The 23,933-nt window shown below is 43.8% G+C and overlaps 1 protein-coding gene across 1 annotated transcript in view; it reads right to left on the bottom strand.

Annotated features, from left to right (window-relative positions):
• Positions 1-19,779: 19,779 nt before the first annotated feature.
• Positions 19,780-23,933, bottom strand: part of kdm4aa (lysine (K)-specific demethylase 4A-a) — a 74,645-nt gene continuing 70,491 nt past the window's right edge. Inside the window, exons 20-22 of the mRNA XM_084307968.1 lie at positions 22,886-23,005; positions 22,267-22,359; positions 19,780-21,510 (exon numbers count right to left, since the gene is read on the bottom strand). Of these exons, the coding sequence (XP_084164094.1) occupies positions 21,370-21,510; positions 22,267-22,359; positions 22,886-23,005 (354 nt within the window). The 3' untranslated portion in view covers positions 19,780-21,369. The remainder of the gene's footprint in view (positions 21,511-22,266; positions 22,360-22,885; positions 23,006-23,933) is intronic.

Here is a 23,933-nt window from a genome sequence, read left to right as displayed (position 1 = left end):
TACGAAGGTCCGGCTCCAGGCTGGTATCCTTTTTTCGCTGCCTCTTAGCGGCGTGGAGAGGGTTCTGGTTTGATGCCCGCGTTAACATGAGCTCCTCATCGGGAGCTTTGTTTTTTCCTGGGACCGTGATTCCGAATCTGCGGTTCAATTCCCCGGGTCTTTGGACAAACGGTTACCCACTGTCGCTGCGATGGCCCCGTTTTTTCAAAGAAATGAAAAGCCCCGGTGCGAGGGAGGTGAGCTTGGTGTTTCATTATGAGAATATCTCCATGCTCAAGTCGGCTATAGTCCGCGAGGGACTTGTTGCCGGCACCGCTGAGGTAAACACCGTTCTGTAGTGGGACGTGTATTGCCTTCTTTTTCCCTTCTCTCTTCGGATGAGAAGAGGGAAAGACAGCGGCTGTCTGAAGTGTTGGCCTGTATTGCTTTTCCCACGTTGTACAGTTGTTCAGTGGTAGCCGCTTAGCTTGCTTCTTAGCCGGGTTGAGCTAACAGTTAGCCAGTTAGCTGTTTAGCAACGACATTAGCGGCCCGTTTTCGCTCGGCTGGGAACGTTAGCTTGATGCTATCAGTTAGTCTAGAGCAGTGGTTCTCAAACTTTTTACACCAAGTACCACCTGAGAACGTAGCTGGCTCTCCAAGTACCACCATATGACCGGCGTTAAAATACAGTCTATTCAGCTATGCACAGTTCACGCAGGAGGCAAATGTATTCCTAATACCATTATTTATTGTTAACTTTTGTCAGACACAGCCACAATGTACAAAGAGATAGCACTAGAACTAGCAAACGCTTCCACACAACTCATACAATGCAAGGGGCATTGAGAACATAATAACTAACATTCTCACATAGCAAGTGAGAAAATTAAGAACAACTGTATTCAGCAAATGTACTTAATTCTCTCTCTATCTCTCTCTCTCTCTCTCACTCTCTCTCTCTCTCTCTCTCTCTCTCTCTCTCACACAGCAAGCAATTGTCCGTCATTCTCTCTCTCTCTCTCTCTCTCTCACACACACACACACACACACACACACACACACACACACACACACACACACACACACACACACACACACACACACACACACACACACACACACACACACACACAATTATTTTGTTACAAAAACTTAATTTCCTGCATTCTGGTGCAGGAATTTTTGAATTTTTACCCTTTAAATGCCAGTGTTTGTGTGATGGCATCACAAATTATTGTTAAAAAAAACACACAAAAAGTAAAATATTTTCAATATGTCAAATGCAAAGTAAATTTTTCTGGGGGGGATTATTACAGGCTAGGCATGTGTCAATGATTAGCAGCAACACATATTTTGATGTATTTTTTGTAATGTCAGATTTAACACCAACTCTTTTCAGAAAAGTGGGAGTATTTCATTTTTTATCTGACATTACAAGAAATCTAAAAATAAATGTTTATGATCAGGGCTGAAGTTGAATTAAAGATTTATGACTGTTTAGACTGCATTACTCTCTGTCACAGTGATCTCCTGGTTGTTCCCCACTTAGATTATCTAACTATCGCGCCGCCGCAACCAGAAACACTGGCCTGGCCTGCTTCTAAGTTCAGTGGCCTGACTGCAAAAAAAAAAAAAAAAAAAAACATTTTTTTTTTTTTTTTTTTTTTAGCTTTTTTGGAAATGTTTTCAAGTACCCGTACCACAGTTTGAGAACCACTGGTCTAGAGTTAGCTGTTAGCTTGTGCTACAACCATTAAACATTAGCCGTGAGAATAGCAGGCCCTGGCACTCTGACTACGACATCATCTTTGACAGAAGATGTAGTCGGGCCTGCACCATGACCGGCTGCAGGAGGGGGGCGTCTCGCCGGAGCTTCTTTTTGCCCCGCCAGCGAGAGGCCTTCGTCAATGTGGAGACCAGCCTGTGTTGCGGCCTTTCGTCCTGCGCTCCTTGGTGCAGGTAAGATGTCCGTTGGACATTACCCCACTCTTCCTTCCTTCCCCTCCTGAATGTTTTGTTAATAACGATGTTTTTTTCCAAAACGTATGTTACTTCACTACATTTGGAGATACGACATGTGCTGTGTGTGAATTGTCTTGGTCGCTTGTATAGCTTGGGTAGTGTTGGCCAAAGCTTGTGCTTTTCTCTCTACCTAGAAACAGCGTTGTTTTTTACGTGAGTAAAAATTAACTGGGTTTTTGTTGTATGATGAGAAGTTGTGTGTGTTCATGTAACGTTAGACAACGTGGCTGAGCCCACAACTGGCTGGGTTACCCTACAATGCTGTGCATAGTGGCATGTGATCGCGGGATGAGTCCCTCTCTCAGCTTGTGATGACAATAACAAGTGGCAAGTTCTTTCACACATGAACAGGGCTGTGCCTGTTTAAACAAGGTCTTCGGCGGTGCTGTCGTGCATGATGTAAAGCTTACTCTACACATTGGCGTCGTATCAGGGGTAAGGTGGTGAGGGGTGGGTTTCCCAGGTTTTCCCCTGGGCCCCCCCCCCCTCCCCTCAAACATGATTTTGTTACAATATGTGTGTTGTTTCACTATGTTTTTGGGGATACGGTGTAACCCCTCAGCTTCTGCTGGGGTTGTGCTCTTGCTTAGAGAGGCAATTTTTTCTGAAAATTGTTTGGTCGCTGTCATGTGGACTTAGCAAGGCCTGCTGTGACCAGTACTTAATCGAGGACTTGTGTCTTCTCTCGTCATAAAAAATGGCGTTCCTCTTACAGTAGTGAGAGTGTACTTTTGCCCTTTTTTGTTGTGATGGAGGGTTGTGTGTGTCGTTTTCGCGTTTAAGATCCACAACTGGGTTAGGTGTTGGCCTACAGAAGTTACATGTGTAAGCTCTTGTACCAGGACCCTTGGCCCCTCTCTTGGTCTGTGTTTTTTCTTCCTTTAGGGTAAAGGTGTAAAAATTCAGGTGGCAGGTTCGCACATGAGCCTATGTGAAGCTGTTACCTTGACAGGTATACATGCGCTTCATGTAGTGCGCTATGACTGGTGTCATGGCTCTGCTTTGTCATTGCATCGTATCAGGGGTGAGGGGTCATGAGGGGGTGAACTGATAAACCCTCCCTCCCCTTTTTTCTGATTGGTCAGGAGGTTGGACCTCCTGTCCTTCGGGCTTCCTGTCACGTTGCTGGGTCAGCGCGTCACAGGGTAGGGAGGGGGGGGGGGAGTTCCCTGGTTCCATGCCATATTTGGGCGGTGGGTCACGGAATTCCCCCCGCCATAGAGTACGTCACTGGGCACGTTTCTATTGGTTGTGAGACGTCTGTGAGTTCTTTTCAGGCTCCATGTTGTGGACCTCTGTTATTGTCAAGATGAGTTATGCGGTACGTAAGAACTTAAAAAGAAGTTCTGCTCTGCGCTCTGTTGTATGTGTCTTGAGCTTGGTAGGTGATGCAATGCAGTAGAGACAATTTGTTCTTCTGCTCTGCTCCCTACTAGTAGTGTATATTGGGTCAGAGCCTCCTCCTCAGGGAGTTTCAGAGCCTCCTCCTCAGAGAGTTTCAGAGCCTCCTCTGTGAGTTTCAGAACCTCCCTCTCAGTGAGAGAGCCTCCTCAGAGTTTCAGAGCCTCCTCCTCAGAGAGTCTTAGTCCAATTGTTACATGAACCTTTTTAGACACGTAGCTCAATGTTGCATATATCTTTTCAATTATTACTCACGTGGGAAGTCTCTCTCTGGGGTTCCCTGTCTCCTCTCTTTTATACAGGGCAGGGTTGACAGGGGTGTTTTCCCTCGGACGCGTCATATGGGACCCATATCTGTGTCTTGGCCAGCTTCCTGCCGCTCTCCCAGGCGGCTTGGAGGGAATGTTATCTGGGTTCTTGTTAGAATTACCATTGATATGTTTTGGGTCTCGATGTGTACATAGTGCTGGCCCTGGGTGCTTCTGTGTGGAACCACGCATGGGCTTGCGCGCCTTGGTTGCTCATCATTGAAACTGCGTTTTTATGGGGCAACTAGGATGGAGTTTTGTCTCTTACGAGCGCCTGTGTACTAGGTTAGTCTCGATGAATTCTCGTTCATCTCTGGGGGGAGATAACGGAATAGATCAAAGCATTGGCGGAGGGGTCTCACGCCTTTGGGGTGGGCCACCGGGTGCGGTGCTTTGTGTTCTGACCATCTTGGTGGCGCCCTCTGTGATGTTTTAGATCGACACGCGTACCTACCCCCCTCCTGGGACTGGGGATGGCGGCGTAATTAGGACACGGGACTGGTTCTGGTCGCGCCGGACCAGGTCAGTTAACCCGTTGTCCGCCGTGGCACAGATCTGCTGTTCTGGTACCCTGCGTGTTATCCTTCACTGTTGCTTGGTCCATATTGTGTTGTACCTTGCGCTGTGCTAAAGGAGCCTGGTCCTTCTCCATTCTTTTTTCGCCCCTCTCTTCTCCTGCTTGGCGGGGCTGGGAGGGGGCTATTGAGGTGGTTATTGTACCCCTCTGGCATCCCTGTGTACGTCCCGGTCCGCCAGGCCCAGGTCCGGACTCGTTCTCGTCGACCTGTTAGCCTGGGTTAACCCCTTCTTGAGAACTGAAACACTTGTACTGCTGTATAGCCGGTGTATACCCGCAGTTGTGTTTGAGTTTTTTTCTTGGGGGGGTTATAGGAACAACCGTCTCCTGTTAGGTGGTGGTTGGTTTCCAGGTGTGTTGGTAGCGGAGTCGACTCTCGGGTTAGGCCGGGCTTGACCCTGTCTGCCTGTGAGTGTGCCCCGCACCTTTCATGACGTCTGCCAATCGTGTCTGCCTTCTCTGCCTCTGCCCCTCTAGAGGGTCGGGTTTTTTTTGTACACCCCTTCCGCCGGGGTGCTGTTTTCAGGAGACCCCTTTGGCGCCTGTCTAGTCCACAGTGCTCCAGGCTCAGGTCGAGTCCTTTTGACCTGTTACCTGGATTGAGGGATCAACCTCTTTGGGGGTTGTCTCCCCGGTGCGCTGCCTGGTCCCGCTGTGGGTGTAGCCTCTTGAGTTCTTCAGGGCGGCGTGCTGTAGGGGGGAAGGGCCTGCTCTTGGATGGGCCCTGTCCGATACGCTGGCGATGTGGGGGGTGGTGTCACTAGTGACCGCCTGGTGGGGTCTCGATGCTGCGGCGTCGTTGGCCTCACCAGGCCCCCTTTTCCGGGGGGTCCAGTCCCTTCCTGGGGCTGGGTCCTCCTTCGCGCTCCGCTGCTACAGCCTTGCCACGGGGTTGGGTTTTTGCCCTTGACCCCATGATATTAGGGGTTGTAACAGGGGTTTTGTTTCTTCCCGTTCGTTCCCTAGTGGCATGTGGGTTGCGCGTTTGTGTAGTCGTGGGTTCTTCTGTGGGAAGGTATGTCCCACGGTTTGCTCACCCTGTGAGCCCTCGCGGCCCTCGCAGGAATGGGAGTGGCTGGATCTGCGCTGACATGGCTGACATCATACCTCAATGACCGCTCCTACCAAGTGTCATGGAGAGGGACTCTGTCGGCCACCCGCCCCCTCCGGACGGGTGTCCCCCAGGGCTCGGTCCTAGGACCCCTTCTCTTCTCCCTCTACACTAAATCACTGGGTAACATTATCACGTCTCATGGCTTCTCATATCATTGTTATGCCGATGATACTCAACTCTTCCTCTCCTTCCCTCCCTCAGATATCCACGTCTCTGAGCGGATCTCGGCCTGTCTGTCCGACATCTCCGCCTGGATGACGACCAACCACCTCAAACTGAACCTAAGCAAAACAGAATTGCTCCACCTGCCGGCCAAATCCTCCCCCCTGACCGACCTCTCCATCACAGTCGAGAATGCAGCTGTGACCGCGTCGCCGACCGCCAAGAACCTTGGTGTTGTCCTCGACGACCAGTTGAACTTCTCTGCTCACATCGCAGCGACAACCAGAACCTGCAGATTCCTCCTGAGCAACGTCAGAAGGATACGCCCCTTCCTGACAAAAGAAGCCACCCAACTCCTCGTCCAATCAACAGTCATCTCCCGCCTCGACTACTGCAACGCACTGCTAGCTGGCCTCCCGGCCACTGCCACCAAGCCTCTTCAACTCATTCAAAATGCAGCGGCCCGCCTGATCTCAAACCTACCGAAGTCGGCCCATGTCACCCCACTTCTTAGGGACCTGCACTGGCTCCCCATTGCTGCACGTATCCGCTTCAAGGCCCTCGACCTAGCATACCGTGCGGCAAAGGGAACCGCTCCCGCCTACCTCCGGTCAATGGTCTCTAACTACACACCCTCAAGACCCCTACGCTCTGCATCTTCTGGCCGCCTCAGATCTACTCCTATCCAAGCTCCCGGAGGGTCATCAAAAAGAAGCCGCCTATTCTCAGTCCTTGCCCCACAATGGTGGAATGAACTACCCATCCCAGTTAGGACAGCCGAATCCCGTCCAATCTTTCGCCGTCGACTAAAGACTCACTTCTTCAACCATTATCTGAAATGATAAAAAAAAAAGAAAAAAAAAATCTAACCCCGACTAACCTTAATGTCATGCACTTGTCCTAATAAACTAACCTACACTGTAACACGCAACACTTTGATGAACATTGTTACTCAGCTGATAGAGTTATACCCTTCTTGCTGTCTTGTCGCACAGAACTTGTAAGTCGCTTTGGATAAAAGCGTCAGCTAAATGACTAAATGTAAATGTAAAATGTAAGTTGCTAAACCCTCTTCGCACAGTCGGATCGGATTCCGTCCCGTCCTCCACTAGGGGGGTCCGGGGGCTCGGGTCCTCCCTGGTTCTGATGGTTGTGGGGTGCCTCAGCGGGTACATTTGTTGAGCTTCCGCTCTGCTCAGCTCCTGTGTTCCAGTAGAGCGCAGAGCGTAAGCTATGACGTATTATAACATACGGTTATCTATATAACCATAGTTATATGAGTAATAGCGAGCGCTCTGCTCTGGACTCACTGAGGACCCCGTGGTCTTCGCCTTCGGTGGTGAAAGACTTGGGAAGGAGCTGTTAGTATGGCCACACCCCTGCTTATGTAGAGGAGCGGATGGGGGTGTGGCCAGGCGGATGGGTGTGTACAGGTACATGTGGAGAAATGTATTCAGTATATAGGCTGATATGGGATATGTTCCAGTAGAGCGCAGAGCGCTCGCTATTACTCATATAACTATGGTTATATAGATAACCGTATGATTTGGCTACACCTAACCTTTTTGCTATCTCTCTGATGGGTACCAAAGTATAATATTAAGTATAGCTTTTAACACACTAAGCAGCCTAAAACTTAAGTGGTTTCAATTTAACACAACTTCAGTATCATTTATAAAAACACAAGAAATATAGGCCTATTGAAGTATACACTTAATTATACTTTTTCTTCACTTGGGGAGCCATGTTATCCATCCATGGTATCATCCATGTTGTCATCCACAATTGTTCGTACGATTTCAAAGCATGTTAATTGGTCAGTATGTGGGTCCAGGTTGCTGTCCAGGTCCAAGATGTGTCAGTCAGAATAAAAAGGGTGTGGAACTTGATCCTGGACAGACAGACACACACCGCTGGAGAACAGCTACCCTGCCTTCTGTGCTAAGGGTTTTAATTAAAACCAAATGATGGTTCTCTGACCAGAGGCAAAAGCTCAGGTTTCACACATGAAAGGGGAGAAAAGGGGCATGAAAAGCACCAAGCCAGACCCACTTCTTTGTTGCGTCTGGTATATGAAAGCTGCACCCCCCCCCCCCCCCCCCCCCCCCCCATAGTGTCCTCCCCAGGGGCTGCCCATGCCGTCTCACCCACAGGCCACCTACATGGGAGCGAGGACCCCCTGTCTGTATGCAGTCGACCCCCAAGCCCCCTGAACACAGAGCATGTGCAGGTCAAGGATCCACTTTAAACAGTGGGCCACCTGCCCCTTCTGTCCACAGCACTGCTCTGTGATCTCATGTCTAAATCTGTTCGCTATTTACTGCAGATTCTACAACCGCATTACAACTTGTCGTGTGGATGCCTGTGTCGAGCACTACTCCTACTACTAGACCATTAGTCATTAACTTGTCATGTGGACGCCTGTGTCGAGCACTACTCCTACTACTAGACCATTAGTCATTAACTTGTTATTTGTATGTCTGATATAGTGTGACTTAGCTGAATAACCACCCAAGCTGACAGAGAAATGTATTTTGGGGTAGGGGGGGGGGGTTATTCTGAGGCATCATATCCTTTATCCTTATAATCATTTCCATGAAGCCACAAACAATGATGTTGGTTTTGGGAGCAGATCAGCCATGCAAGGGTTTTATTATTTCCTTTCATATATATTTTCTTCATAACATTAAGAAGAAACCTAACAATGCAGTCAGGCACAATGGAATGTTTTTGAGAATTAGATACCACAGCCTGGAAGAATAAACTACTTTTAAGCTGTAAATTATGACGACTTGCAGCTTTGCTGCTTGGCCAAAACAATTACAACAGTGACCTCTAGGCAAAAGAGCACCGCTTGGTTTTATTATAAGTTATGTTTACTTTTTTGTTTCGGCCTGACGTTGGAGTTTAACTTGTATTGACTCTGCTGTTGGGAGAAAGTAATAACATGACCTGAAATTAACAAACATTATTCATCAACATTATTTAAATATCAGACGACTGTGATTTCCTTATTGGGGAAGCTTCGAAGATGGTGCGTGATTCAGTAAAGAATCACCCAGATAGGGTGAAATAACTGTACATCACCATGGGTAATAAACTGAAAGAGAGGTCCCGGTTAGAGATATTAGAAAAGACAGGAGCAACTCTGGATAGCATGTGTGTAGTTATGGTCAAACAGCCAATAAAAGTCACAAATCGAAGGATGTGGTCTCACATTTTGAAGGAATCATTTGAGGACCTTTTCACCAAATTACATCATGATTTTGATGAACAATTCAGGGTTATTATGGTACATAATATACACATGGTGATGCTACTGGGATAAAACTATATATTTCCTGGCAACAGATCAATCTGAGAGATTGATTGATAAAGCACTAGATATAAAGCAATGGTCACCAATAGGCGGACCAGACTCTGTCCTATCCAGACCGAGAACCCAGAAATTATTGCAGCCTTTCGATCCTTTGAGGTTTAGTGGCCCAGGAAACTCAGACCAAATCATCTCTGTGATGTTACTCAGCCAATCAAATATGTGCATTACAATAAGCATTGCAACTTGAGTCAGTGTGTGAGTGAGATACACCCACGCACACAGGGGAGAGAGACGAGACGAGAGACTACAGTCAGAGAAATAAGTAAGTCAAAGATAAGTAATTGCACATGGCATGCTCTAAAAAGAGAAAAGTAGACTCTGAAAACAGAGTTGGACCAACTCATACATTGTTCCCACAGACATTTCTGTCACAGGTACGGTGGTGTATGTACAGTAGGACCCAATTGCAGACAAGTGGAGACGGCAGCAAGTCCAAGGGTTTTAATGACACAAAACGAATATACAGAACAAGGGAACAAAAAAGAACAAAATAAAACCTCTCAGTGACAACTGAAAAAAAAAGTAAACACAAACTCTAAGTACTAACTTAGTACTTACTTGACAACATGGAACTTGAAACATAGAACGAGCAACATAGACAGAGTAGTTCAGACAATGAACCGACACAGAGAACAGGCAACAAGGAACTCAAATACACAGTAACAAATGACAAACGAGAAACACCTTGGATGATTACAACTAGACACCTGCATGGGAGGTAAACGGACTGACAAAGAACTACAAGAAACAACACAATGAACTACAATTATGGACGACAAGACACTGGGACAAAACAAGCAGACTGACACTAAACAGAGAACCTAATAACAGACAAGACTAGAGTAACACTAGACTAACAGGGGAACTTGAAGAGCAAGAGAGAAGAGGTGGTGAGAGTGAGCAAGAGAGAGATAAGGGAAAGAACACTAAGGGACAGAAATACAAGGAACAAACATACAGGGACGGGGAGAGGTAGAGCAGGGGAGAACAGTCCATGAACCGGTGGGACATTACAATTTCAAACCCAGTACGTCTCATATGTTCAGAGAATGTGGCGAGAATAAAAAAAACAGCGTTGTGAAGCGCCACTACGAGAAAAAACATACCCACTCAAAATCAAACTTGAAAAATCTAGTCGATTTTGGAAATCCACTAGAATTCATTCACTGCCCAGTTAACAAAAAAGAAGAAAAAGGGAAACTCAAGCTACACTTTTTATAAAATGTTTCTGAAATTAAGCACTTTATTTTAAGATGCACATTTTTCAAAAGCTCACTGTTGTGTATTCTAATTTTAGTTATTTTACTTGAAATAAAAAAAATAACATGTATTTATTATTAGAGTGCTTATTATTTATAATCCCTCCAGTTCAATGTGAAAACTGCCAATACATATTGTTGAAATATTATTGTACTTTATGTGATTTGACAGTCAGTTGTAGATGTATGTAGTATGTATCTCATCCTTAATCCTGTCCCAGGCTCATAATGATGACTCACCACATAACTCATAAACATAGTGTATGTAGCTCTTATAAACTATATCTCTAAAGTGAAGAAAAAAGAAAGAAAGATCAAAGTGACTCATTCAAGGTAAAATACCTTTAAACGAGCTCAGAGAGAGGGAAGAAGGGTGTGGGTCTCTAAAAGTCAAGCACCAGCCATATAGCTGAGGCTTCCCTTCCAGTAGGGGTGAGCAGAATATAAACATTACTACCTGAACAAAAACGGAAGGCTGTACATCGGGCCTCAGGACGGGGGCCCCTGGAACTGCTACAAAACTAGAATAAATAAACAACAGCAGAAACAGAACACTTTCTTTGACGTCAACCTGGCAAAAGGACATTCAAAGCACAAGAGCAGAATGACACGTCCTCCAGAGGTATTTTTGGCAGGGACTTTAGTGTTTATGTCTTCGTCCACTTGTCCACTTGTCTTTTCCAGTCTGCAGCAGAGTTGGGGCTATTTTGGTTTTCCACAGAGCAGGAAATTCAACTTTTCTTTTTTCTAAAATTCACAAATTCATTAGCCACACAGTATTTTTTTCACCCAAACATGTCCTTTCTTTTCATGTGATGTCACAATGGTAACTCCATTTTGTATCCCTCCTATAGAGAGCATTAAGTAACATTTTCGCTGATGGAAGTGCATTGGGAAATTGTGCCCCCCACCGAGTTCTAACCCCGGGAGAAAATCTAGCGTCGATCCACGCACGGTCATGCGCGTGGGAGCTCGCGCAAAATAACCCAAATCATTCCACGTCGCGCAAAACTTTTCCCCCAACGTTTTCGCTGATGGAAGGGCATTCTCGAAGACACGCTGATGCCATCTTGGTATTGGGGAAACAAACGGATTTCTACTGATCAAATGTATGCGTTGAGCTCTGTTTTTATTACACGTTTTATCACATTCTTGTTCATTTCATAAAATCTTTCATATAATTTGTTTTGAAAATATTGAGGCCAACATGGCATTTCACTATTTCGAAAGCCTTTCTGGTGATTCTAAGGCGAGATATGAGTCAAAGCTCGCCCTGATTGACTTGAAATCATGTCCATACAAAACACCTGCAGACCATTGGGAAAACAACCCAAAGACATGGCCATCTCTCGAATAATAAATAGTATACTAGTAACATATAAAAATGAAAAAGGCATGTAGGCTGCACATACACTGAGAATGGACTAGGCCTATATGGCGAAGTAGCTAGCAGCTAACATGTATCTGCTGTTTACAGCCTCACAGCCAATACAACTTAATTTACTATATAAATATTTGTTCCTTATTCTCACCTGTTATGAAATGGGTATAGCAGATATAGGTATGATTTGACTTGGGGGACCAGTGTCTGCTACGTGTGCCCTCTTGATAGCCGCCAGCCACTTTTTCCTCCGTGACGCCTCGACTCTGGTATTATATAAAACTTGCGATTTGGATTTTTGTTTTTGTTATTAGTACAAAACGTAACACAGCAGCTCTTTGGCATTGTGATGCACTGAAGAAAATTACCCTTGATTGTGTTTAATTTGCCGCTTTTCCGATCCGTTTCTGCACTAAATGAAGCGTTCACAATGTACCCGGGGTAAATGTTTCCCCCATGCCATAGTTGCGTAGCAACAACAGACAGGAAGTTGACTTCGAGAATTGGGAAGTTGTAGAACTGACCGAGATCTACCCCGTTAATATTTTCGCAGGCATCGGAATACGGCTGTGCCCGTGGGAGCCCACCCAAAATCACAATTTCCCCCTTTGGCTAGCCCCTTTCGTGACTGTGATGCACGCCAACAAGGTTTGGCTGAGTGAATCCACAGTCCCTTGCTCCCCCATAAGAAACCACCCTATTTTAACTCTGAAGAACTGGTCCGACGCGAAACGTTCGTTATACAAATATCGCAGAGAAATTTCAAAGGTACTCACAGTTGCACAAGGGTCTTGGACAGTCTTTTCAAACGCAATGGTTTGAAAGCTTGGCGTTGCTAATAAACATTTTAAAGAATTTTTATAAACGTGTAAACAGCGAAGAACATATGGCTGCTCTCCCCCGATGCCGTCTCTGTGATGTTTACACTCAGCCAAACCTTGTTGGCGTGCATCACAGTCACGAAAGGGGCTACCCTTATAGTGATTAGTCATAGTTACTCCTGCTGTTTACCCGCGCTCTATTGCCCACCTGCCTACACTGTAAAAACTGATCGTCATCTGGTCATTCTTTAACTATCAGCTAATTGTATTCAACCAAAACTGTGTAAAATGCTATTCATAAATGGTTCAAATTCATTGAATTCAGCTCAATTCGATTTCAAACGGCACATAGTATTTTTTATTATGTATAGGTTACTAATAATTATTTAATAAATATGAATGAACCCCAATCCCAGTTTTTTCAGTGTACCCACATGGAGGTCAGGAAACCTTGACCGCCTGCCTACCCATGTGGAGGTCAGGACACCTTGACCTTTGACCCCCCCCTCCCATTTGGCGTTAGATGTTATTTTAGCACACACCACACTACTGACATTTTGGATTAGATGTTATTTTAGATGTTTCTGTTCAAATAAAATCTTATGTCCAAACAAATGCATGCAGTTACATTGTCCAATTACCTATATTTATTACTTTTTGGGTGGGGGCGCAAGCGCAGGGATTTTTGGCTAGTGAAAATGCTGAGTGGCTAGTGACTTTGGAAAACCACTAGCCACAGTGGCTGGTGAGCCAAAAAGTTAATGTCAAGCCCTGCATACAACGACAGATTGATGTAACTGTGTTGAAATGCAAACATGAACTTCATGTTATTCTATCATGTTTGCTTATAACCTGGAAGTAAGTCATAACAGATTTAGCTACAACAGATAAAAGAAAAAGACATCTGGACAGACAGGCAAAATGTTTGTGTAAAGGAATCAGAGTATGGAATATGATGGTGGGAAATTCCAAGAGTTTCTAAAAGGCTGAAGAAAACAACTGTCCTGAGCGGCCTCCACCTCTCAAAACATCTAACATACATTTAATAGTGTGAACCTCCATCCTGGTATAACTGACATAATCTAAAGAGGATCATTATATCTGCTTTGTGCTGAGAGGGTGAGGCAGAGTTTGTTCTTGTTGGGAGCCAGCAGATTGACAGGGGGCAGACAGCAAGAGGGAGAGACAGGGACAGAGAGGGAGAAAGGAAAAGTCTACGCACTACTCAAGATGCAGAGCGTAGGGGTCTTGAGGGTGTGTAGTTAGAGACCATTGACCGAAGGTAGGTGGGAGCGGTTCCCTTTGCCGCACGGTATGCCAGGTTGAGGGCCTTGAAGCGGATTCGTGCAGCAATGGGGAGCCAGTGCAGGTCCCTAAGAAGTGGGGTGACATGGACCGACTTCGGTAGGTTTGAGATCAGGCGGGCCACTGCGTTCTGAATGAGTTGAAGAGGCTTGGTGGCAGTGGTCGGGAGGCCAGCGAGCAGTGCGTTGCAGTAGTTGAGGCGGGAGATGACTGGTGATTGGACGAGGAGTTGGGTGGCTTCTTTTGTCAGGAAGGGGCGGATCCTTCGGACATTGCTCAGGAGGAATATGCAGGTTCTGGTTGTCGCTGCAATGTGAGTGGAGAAGTTCGTCGAGGACAACACCAAGGTTCTTGGTGGTCGGGGACCATCTCTGTTTATATAAACTACCATTCCCATACGTCTTCACCTCCAATGCCTCGCAACCCACCACACACCACTGGTTCCAGTCTCACCTTAAAACAGTAATCTCCTACATAGGCCTCCCAGCTCATCTTATAAGAGCAGCAACCACAGCGGCCCACAATGACATACAAGAGCCCACGAGCAAACATCTGGGATGCTGGTCATCTAATGCATTTAACTAATCCAAACCAACCCCTCTCATCTCCACCAAGCCCAAATATCCCTCCTCCAGTAGTACCAAATATCGCCCCCTTCGTCTGTGTGTTATTTGTGGCGGATGCACAAATTGTTGGGGTCTCTTTCCCATAAAATGATATATAACATCTACCTCTATCGGGCAAGCGCTCAGCTCCCCCACTGAGGCCACTCCACCAGGAGTGGGCGGCTCCATGTGCATCCTCCCCAAGGCTGTTGCATCGTTGCTAATAAACGATACATTTCTATGGAATCCTTTAAACGTATTCTTTGTGTCTGTTGTCATTTGTGCTGGTTGAACTTGCGTTGAAAGCTAGTTTAGCGTTATCTAAAAGCTAAAAACAGCATGTCATGTGCATTTACAAATTTTGCCAACAACATGTCACCCACTTTGCGTTGCGTTCATAGATAGACTATAGTATTGATACGGACATGCCCTTCCACGAGTGGAGAGACCGGTTGCAGACAGAGTGGAGGTAATGTAATTATTACAAATGGTAACTGACAGACAATTTTGACGGACAATACACATTACGCATCGGGTATATTGATGTGCAGTGTTATGTCATTATATTATTAAATTAATGTAAAGACATAATACAATCTGTAGTGTGAGTGTGTGACTCTGCGCAATATATCGTTATTGCTGGTGCCATGCATTTTTGGACGTGTTCTAAAAATAGATTTCCCTAAATAATACTCAAGCACTACTCAAGTAATTCATGCAAGTACTCAATCTGCCCATTCCTAACGCATTTAATAATCGATTCTCGATTCATCATGATTATTAAATTATTATTGATCAATTCAATAGATTTGATTCTTTATGCCATTAACCTTTATGTTACAAAGCTAGTACAGTATTTTGCTTTCTGCTTGGCTAATCTTGACAATCTGTAGGATTTCGTTTACAGTTATAAAAGTCATCAGAAAGTTGAAACCATATCACACTGGAAACTTGATTTTTGGAATTTGTGAATACATTTTTAATCTTTAGAAGATATAACTTAAGACGGTAGCATCCCTGACCAGCCTGCTGCAAGGTGCCTGTACAGTACACTGATCCTGTGTCACAAACAAAGTACACTACCATGGCTATCAATTATACATGATGGGGGATACATGATGGGTGTGTGTCTCAGCCAGTTGAAATGCAAGTCGACGGCAGTCTGCACATTGACACCTAGGATGGGGGGGGGGGGGATCACATGTCCGATACAGAAAACTCTGCATCTGATGTCCCAAACGCGTGTACCGGTTCCGCAACAGTAAGTGACTTCCGGGTAGGCCTGATTGGCCCCGACAGGCACGTGACGCGGCAAACTCAGGACGCGCAACGAGGCTGCTGAGAGCTGTCGCGCGGAAATAGGCTGTCTATTGCCATTCTCTAACACAAACTCTAACCTTAACCAGCTCCTTAACAGCGCCTAAACTTAACCGTTCTAACCTTAACCAACTCCGAAACAATGCCTAACCTTAACCTTAACCATGCCTAACCTTAACCATAGAAAGAATATTGCCATTCTCTAACACAAACTCTAACCTTAACCAGCTCCTTAACAGCGCCTAAACTTAACCGTTCTAACCTTAACCAACTCCGAAACAATGCCTAACCTTAACCTTAACCATGCCTAACCTTAACCGGCGAAAGAATACACGTTAAAAAAAAAATCACGTTAAAAAAAAAAAATTCGATGGGATTCAAACTTGTCAACAACGGACCGCAGGATCGCAGGACCGCTGCTCTGCGAGGTGAGCTAAAGCGCTGAATGATAGTCATAGCGGATTTGGACGGTTACATCATTCCGCAAGCTCTGCCGCGCGGCAGAGAAAGTTGCGCGTCACGTGCCTGTCAGGGCCAATCAGGCCTACCCCGGAAGTCACTTACTGTTGCGGAACAGCTACACGCGTCCCAAACCCTAATGCTGCTCAGAGTGATGTACGAGCACCAGAGTGCTGTGTACTTAAGAAGTGGAGTGAATGGCCAACGAGGCACTGAGGGCAGCGTCTGCGGTCGAGCTCCCTGTCCAAAGCACCTATACCTGCAGACTTCCATAAACGTGTGGTTGAGTGAACATGGTCCTCATTCCAAATTATTGCAAATCTTACAAACAGCACCTTTAAGACCAAGTTGGTTTATCAATTAACTGTCTTAGAGGAGACAGCCCTATGCTAAATTATAGACTAGATTTAATCTATAGTCTTCAATTTCACTGGTGGCCCACTAGAACTCCCTCAAGAGCCCCTTGGGGTCACTGGACCACTGTTATAAACCACCAAACTGAAAATTTTCGGTGGCAGCATAGTCATTACAACAGACACTGATGTATTGGGTTTGAGTCTCTTGGATTCCGTAGTGATGTCACACTAGGAAATCAAGACACACAGAGTTGTAATCTGCAGCCCGATGCATGAAGAGACACGTAAACGAAAAGCCAATAAATATGAAGTTAACTTTGAACCTCGGTTGTCAAGCCTCATCAATATAACAGATACACCTAGCTAACATGGGGTGGGCTGCTTTGAGTGAACGATACACACTCACAATCTACATCAACTCTGTTGACATATGGATCTGGGATATTTGACGCGCTTCAATGGAACCGGGAGAACCGCTCCAATCTGCCGACAAGGAAAAGTGAGACCGGAGACATTTACACAGGCCAAGATACAAGGTTACAAAGGGTGCTCGATACCGCCGTCTAGCTGGATGCAGCCGGTATTGTACTTTGGCGATCTCAGACTCATTCCCTATGGTAACACCAAGGTACCTGGATGAATAATGAATACAAATATCAAATAAAGGAATAAACTACCAAAACCAGAGAAATCTCGGGTCTGGCGAGTTAACCCGACTTATCTCGGGTTTGGCCTCCATGGAGTTAAGAACTGACAATCAGGGAATTTAAACATTGATTGTTGACATTGTATTTTTGTGTTTATTTTAAAGAAAGGAAAGTCTACTGCTGGTTGAGCATATGCATACTTTATGTTGATGGCCTTTGTCTAATAATGTGGCCACAAAAATAGAACGGTTTAATTATTTATTTTGTTTGCACTAAGTTTGACAAATGTAGCCTATATTTTTCAGTCAGTTCGGTCTTTGTGTGCCAAACATTATTTAAGGCAAACCGCTGTAAACGTTTTTTTTTTTTTACCAAATAAATGAGAAGCATGTTTAAATCAGCAATGCCTCCCCTCTTGCTGTACCAAAATCTCTCCTCTAACCGGTCACTTGTCAAAATGATGTGCCTGATGTCAAACTGCCTCATTCTTTCAGTTTTTGCATGACTACGTCCTTGAGAATAACTGAAAAGTTGGATTATTTTTAGGCTATATATCTTATGCTGATGTATGGTATTTTTAGAGTGTTATTTTTTTTATTTTATAAAAACAACATATACCTAACCCGAAAAACGTGATACGAACCGAAACATGGATTTTGTGAACCGTTCCACCCCTAACTAAAGCACATTATAATATCTTGGAAGTATGCTTTCACGAAGTTTACATTCACCCCTGGCACTCTAAAGAAATCAAATGCACTCCAAATAAGGATTTATTTGGGTACCGAAACAAATGCATTTGCCAGGTCTAAAAATACCACATGTAAATCTCTTTTCTCTATCTTGACTGATCTAGTGCCATATCATGCTTGTGCATCCATGCATCCGGCAAACCCTGGGATTTTTTGAGTGAGTCATAATTTGGCATGTCGATCTAGAAGTTTTGAGTTGAGATCTTCCACGGATCTGAGAACCTCCAGCTTGAACCAGAACCCATCATAAACGTTTTGTATGGCAGGTGTAGGGTTACTTATGGTGGAGTGCAATGTTGAATTTCTATTTATTTATCAATTTCTATTAACTGACTGTAGTTTGATTTACTACACCCATACATGCCACTTGCATTTTGTGGTGTAAATAATGCTTATAACATCACTTCTGTATCTTTCACTGTTAGTTATCCCCCTAAATCATTCCCCTTTTTATCTCTTAAAATAAAGATTGAACTACACTTTTGATTATGTAATCTGATGTTGAATTATGCTAAATAAAATACAAAAACCTTAATACAAAAACCTACTCTGTCAATAATCAAACTATAAAGGAAGGAGTCTGTCTGTCCTTCACATGTCTTGAGAACCATTCATCCAATCGAGTTCATGTCCAGTGGTTATATTGCCGAGGAGAGGACCCAGTAGGGGTCTGGTGTCGAATTTGGTGACATTTGGCCAGATGGTGGTGCTATAGTGCGGGTCTGTCTGACATGTCTCTGCTGTGCGTGTGTGTTTGTGTATAACTATAAATCATAACTATCTTCAGGTCAAATGTATTGTTCTTAGTAGGGCTGGGCGATATAACGATAATGATAAATATCGCGATATATTTTAATAATCGATATCGAATATCGAAATTAAAAAAATAAATCGAAAAATCGTGTTTCTTTTTATTATTATTATTATTTTTCTTTTTTTTTGTGACCTGCAACAGGGCAGTTTTAAAACCAGAGACAGTGGACAGACTTGTCTTTTTTGCCTGCAACTTAAAGTAATGGCTTTGCTTGTCCAAATGACAATACTGACCAAATTGAGATTTCTTTTTTCTCTTGTCCATTTATTTTGTTTGCTTTCTAATTTAAAATACAGTTTGAAACCGTCTGTACACAGTAGGCTATGTGTGCTAGCAGAACTAGACTCCAGTCACGAGTCACGGTGCACATGTGTGGTGGTTTGTCCACCAAAAAAGCGCCAAAAGATCGAAAATAAACGAGCAGAGCCAGAACTGTTTAACTCCCCTGGAGCCACAGCCAGCAGAGAAGCCCGTTTACTTTAGCTTTTAAACCAGCTGCAGCCTGAGAACTGGAGTGTGAGGGGATGTAACACTAAAGATGGCGGCAATGACAAAGAATTGCTGCAAAATAAACATACATCTGTTGCAAAAAATAATAATAATAATACTTATAACAATTCGATAAGTATCGATATCGAGAAATATGATAACATTATCATATCGTTATCGCGATATGATTTTTTTCCATATCGCCCAGCCCTAGTTGTTAGTATTGTTAGAATAATTCAATTGCACATCCATTTGCTCTACAATATTGGTGAAATATCAGTTATCACGCAGGCACAGACAATGAAAGCCAAATTCTTTACTGAAACAAACAACTGATCATTACAAAATGCATGAATGATATCTGGAAGTCCCGTGTTTGTCTCTTGATACATGGAAAAGGACCATGTGAACAGACAGTGTTAACAGGTTGCTGGTAAAGAAGGGGACAACAGAAATACAACCAACATCTCCAGGGCCATCAACTAACATAACATTATATATCTCAGACATCTGTGAAAATACACATAAAACAACCTTTTACAAAACAATGCAATAAAATAGGCTTTTGATATAAACCCCCCCCCCCCCCCCCCCCCATGTACAAGTATTTTTATACTTTTGAATGAGGATTTACATTTTTTCATTAGACTGCAGTAAGCATGGGATTCTAAACTGACGTTAAACTTGGAACTATAAAACTAGTCGGAAGTCTAGTATTATGACGAGAGCAAACTGCAGGCAAATGATGGGCATCTGAAGGCCACCATATCCTGGTAATAAGTGCATCATGGTCAATGAGCTTCAAGAGAGGGGGAACACAATCCATAGGAACATCTTATAAATGTAAAATGTACATTCTCAAATTTCTTAATTTTTTTAACAACTTCGCAATGGCAGCACACTTATTAAAATGTCCTTTCAAATTGGACTTAAATAAAATTTCAATAGTCAGGATCCAACGGGATAAACAATGCCCACCAGAAATCAGACGGGGTAATCCAATGCGTCTATACTATACTGTAGCAAAAATAACATACTGTACATCCTACAGTAGATAATTACATTTCTTTATCATAAAATAACTTCCAACGTCACAATGAGAACGGCTGGTTAGTATGGCTGCAGGACACCCATAGGCACCCACTAGTATAATGTCCTGCATCTTGAAGTACCCCTCAACGCCATTGCTACAGACTATTGTCTGCATTGCTACAGACTATTGTCTGCATTGCTAGACTATTGTCTGCATTGCTACAGACTTGTCTGCATTGCTACAGACTATTGTCTGCATTGCTAGACTGCTAGACTATTATCTGCATTGCTAGACTATTATCTGCATTGCTAGACTATTGTCTGCATTGCTACAGACTATTGTCTGCATTGCTACAGACTAGTCTGCATTGCTACAGACTATTGTCTGCATTGCTATAGACTATTGTCTGCATTGCTACAGACTATTGTCTGCATTGCTAGACTATTGTCTGCATTACAGAGGTTACTTTCTCAAAAGCACCATAATAAATAGGCTGATAAAAAAAATGGAAACGCTTTATTCATGTTGTTCCTACAAAATAAATTGTTAAGGAATGCAGTCAACCATCTTATTCTGTTAAAAGAGGCAGCAAATCATTTAAATGGCCTCACTCCTCATTTTAACCAAACGGAGGGAACCGATACATGTAGGTACGACTAGTCAAAATAAATAAACTGGCAAAATTCTATGAAATGTTTTCATTAAAGAAAAGAAAAATAAATGTTACTTGTATGCCGACTACTCTTGGATGGTAACTTTTGTCTGCTTCCCTTCCCCAAGGAATGACCGCCGTTGTATTATTGTTGTAACATTATTAATGTTAACAAAATGCTACTTTTATAAAAGTCCTGGTCCAACATTGCTTTAACTAATCTTTAGTCATTCATGTGCAGTTACACGGTCACACAGGCCTACTGCGTTGTTTGAACTTGTTTCATTCTGATCCCACGGATGGAAACAATATACTTCTTTGTCCTGGATAACAGTTAAGAAAAATAAAATAATAATAATGCTGACAGGTTAAGTTACTGATAATGGATGAAAGGGAGAAAAACAGTCCAATCCTGGACTACGGTTCATTTGGAGGAAGTTATTCTGAGCTGCGCTCACTCAGTGGGCTACTAGCCCGCAACAGTTAAGGTAAAGTGAGGAAAAAAGTGAATTGTCATCAGTGCTGGTAGTCAGGCTACTCCATGATGGCTCTGTAGATCACAGGCTCAATGAAGTCTCCTCTGTAACGAGAGTTGATCACCCTCTGTCTCTTTGACTCCTGGATGATCTCCTTCTTGTCGAAGATCCCGTCAAAACGCATGTCTGACGCCTTAGACTGGAGAGAGATGATGGGAAAGTACTCAAAAAGGGTGCTTATACATAAGACAAATCTAAAAGGGTGCTTATACATGAGATAAATCTAAAAGGGTGCTTATACATGAGACAAATCTAAAAGGGTTCTTATACATAAGACAAATCTAAAAGGGTGCTTATACATAAGACAAATCTAAAAGGGTGCTTATACATAAGACAAATCTAAAAGGGTAGTTATATATCAGATACATCTTGAGAGTCTGGGTATCAGTGGCGGATTTTGATATATCATCAGCCAATCACATGCACATGGTATATTTCTCCATTATTGCTGCAACACCATTGGCACAACAGCTGGCTCAAATTGGCCAGTGGCATGGCGATTAAACTACTAGTGGTCTAAGGACAGAGGACACAGTTCCTAGTGTCACTCATCAGCCCTGACTAAGCAGTTCCTGGTGTCACTCATCAGCCCCGACTAAGCAGTTCCTAGTATCACTCAAATGGTAAATGGTGCATTTATATAGTGCTTTTATCCAAAGTGCTTTACAATTTTTGTTCCCCACATTCACTCACACACCGACGGCGGAGGCAACCATGCAAGGTGCCAACATACTCATCGGGAGCAATGAGGGGTCAAGTGTCTTGCTCAAGGACACTTCGATACGCTGCCCGGGAGGAGTGGGAATCGAACAGAGAACCTTCTGATCACCAGACGACTGCTCTACCACCTGAGCCACTGTCGCTCCTGGACTAAACAGTTCCTAGTGTCACTCACCAGTCTTGACTTGACTCTCTTAGGGAGTTCCTCATCCAGGGCGTAGACGTCGTCTCTCTTGGCCGTTAGCTGTGAGCCGTCCTCAAATTCCACCTGCAGTAGAACCTTTGTTAGCAACTCTTCACTGAAACCACATTGTTGTTCCCCCCTCAAACAAAACACACACACGCACATCCATGAAATAATAGAAATATAATGAAATGTAAAATAAACAGACATTGAAATAAAAAATACACAAATGCCCTCCCCCAAAACAACAAAAACATACAAACGAAACAACAAATAAATACATTAAACTATATATGTCAGTTTTTCTAGTGCCAGACATCTCTTTGATCCAATGACCAGAGTCAGGTCTCCTTCCATTTTAAAGCAATCAAAGCATCAATCATTTACAGAAACCAGCTTGTAAATGCCTCAAGCTTGATGCCTTATTGGTTTCCAATAAGAGACGTTAGCGGTGCTCGTTTCAGCTAACAATGCTAACAAACTGTTTTGAGAGTGGCTGAAGGATACATGCAGAAACACTGTCCCGATATTGTGACAAGGCAGCGGCAAAGCACAATAACAGACGTAACATTTTCAAATGACGAGGAATCCCGTTGAAGACAAGTCTTACCAGGTACATTTGGATCACATGAGCTGCCACAAACTTGGCCCCGTAGACGATGCCATCCGTCCATCGCACCTGAACGACCTCACTCTGAGGGGGGGGTCCGAGCTGGGCACAGTCTCGACTCTGGTCAAGGAAAATACAAATCTTACAGAACTATGCATGCAATTCAAGGTGATGCATGTACAGTATGTAAACAATTCAGGTTGTACTTGATTGTGCCAGTTGCAATCAAGCGGGCAAATAGAACATGAAAGTGCCTAATTGTTAATATACATGTGTTAATATACATAGCTGAATTTGGTGAAATGTGAATTCAGTGACACATGTATATTAAACCTCTTAACGTTCTGTCACCCCGCCTGTGCAGCATATTTGCCCTCGTCTGTCGCTGTCACGCAGTGTTATTGTCTATCAACCAACACATCGCTTGAAAGCTAAAATGGCAGCCGTTTCATTGACACCCTACTTGGCATATTATGTGCTTCCAATTTCGGGTTATAAGACCAAACAGCCAACAAGCGTCATTTTCTAAAAAGTGACCACCTCCGGTTTCGCCTCCCGGTGACCGGACCTATCACTTCGGAGGGTGAAAATGATTGACCGTTTTTGTAGCCAATGAAATTCTGGAAACTACGATATCTCACGTGAGGGATATTTCTCAGGATATATATGTTTTTTTTTCTCTGGTGAAAGAAGAAGACTCGTTCGACATCTGCTGCACGTGCCATTCCAATGCATTGGTGCCAATGGCCATTTTGGATAAACATACCTATACATACCATTAGAAAAACATGTGTAAAACACTCATCTTCTGTGGTATTGTTATCAACTTTGGACCTGTACTAGATAAGACTTCAGGCTATGGCCCCATTGTGTTTTTCAGCTAATACCTCTCAGCTGGAACCTGTAAGAGGCATCTGTTTGCAAAATAATTCAGATGTAAGTATATATATATATAAAACGTTAGGTTATGACTATAACCAAGTTCTGTTAATTAGTGGTGACGCTCGGCATCACTCATGCACTGTCCTCGCACGTGCACGCGCACTGA

This window comes from Notolepis coatsorum (genome assembly GCF_963971535.1).
Source record: "Notolepis coatsorum genome assembly, chromosome: 2".
In the NCBI taxonomy this organism is placed as follows: Eukaryota; Metazoa; Chordata; class Actinopteri; order Aulopiformes; family Paralepididae; genus Notolepis; species Notolepis coatsorum.
Note: the sequence above shows the minus strand (reverse complement) of the source record. Positions and strands in the feature narration are given on the sequence as shown.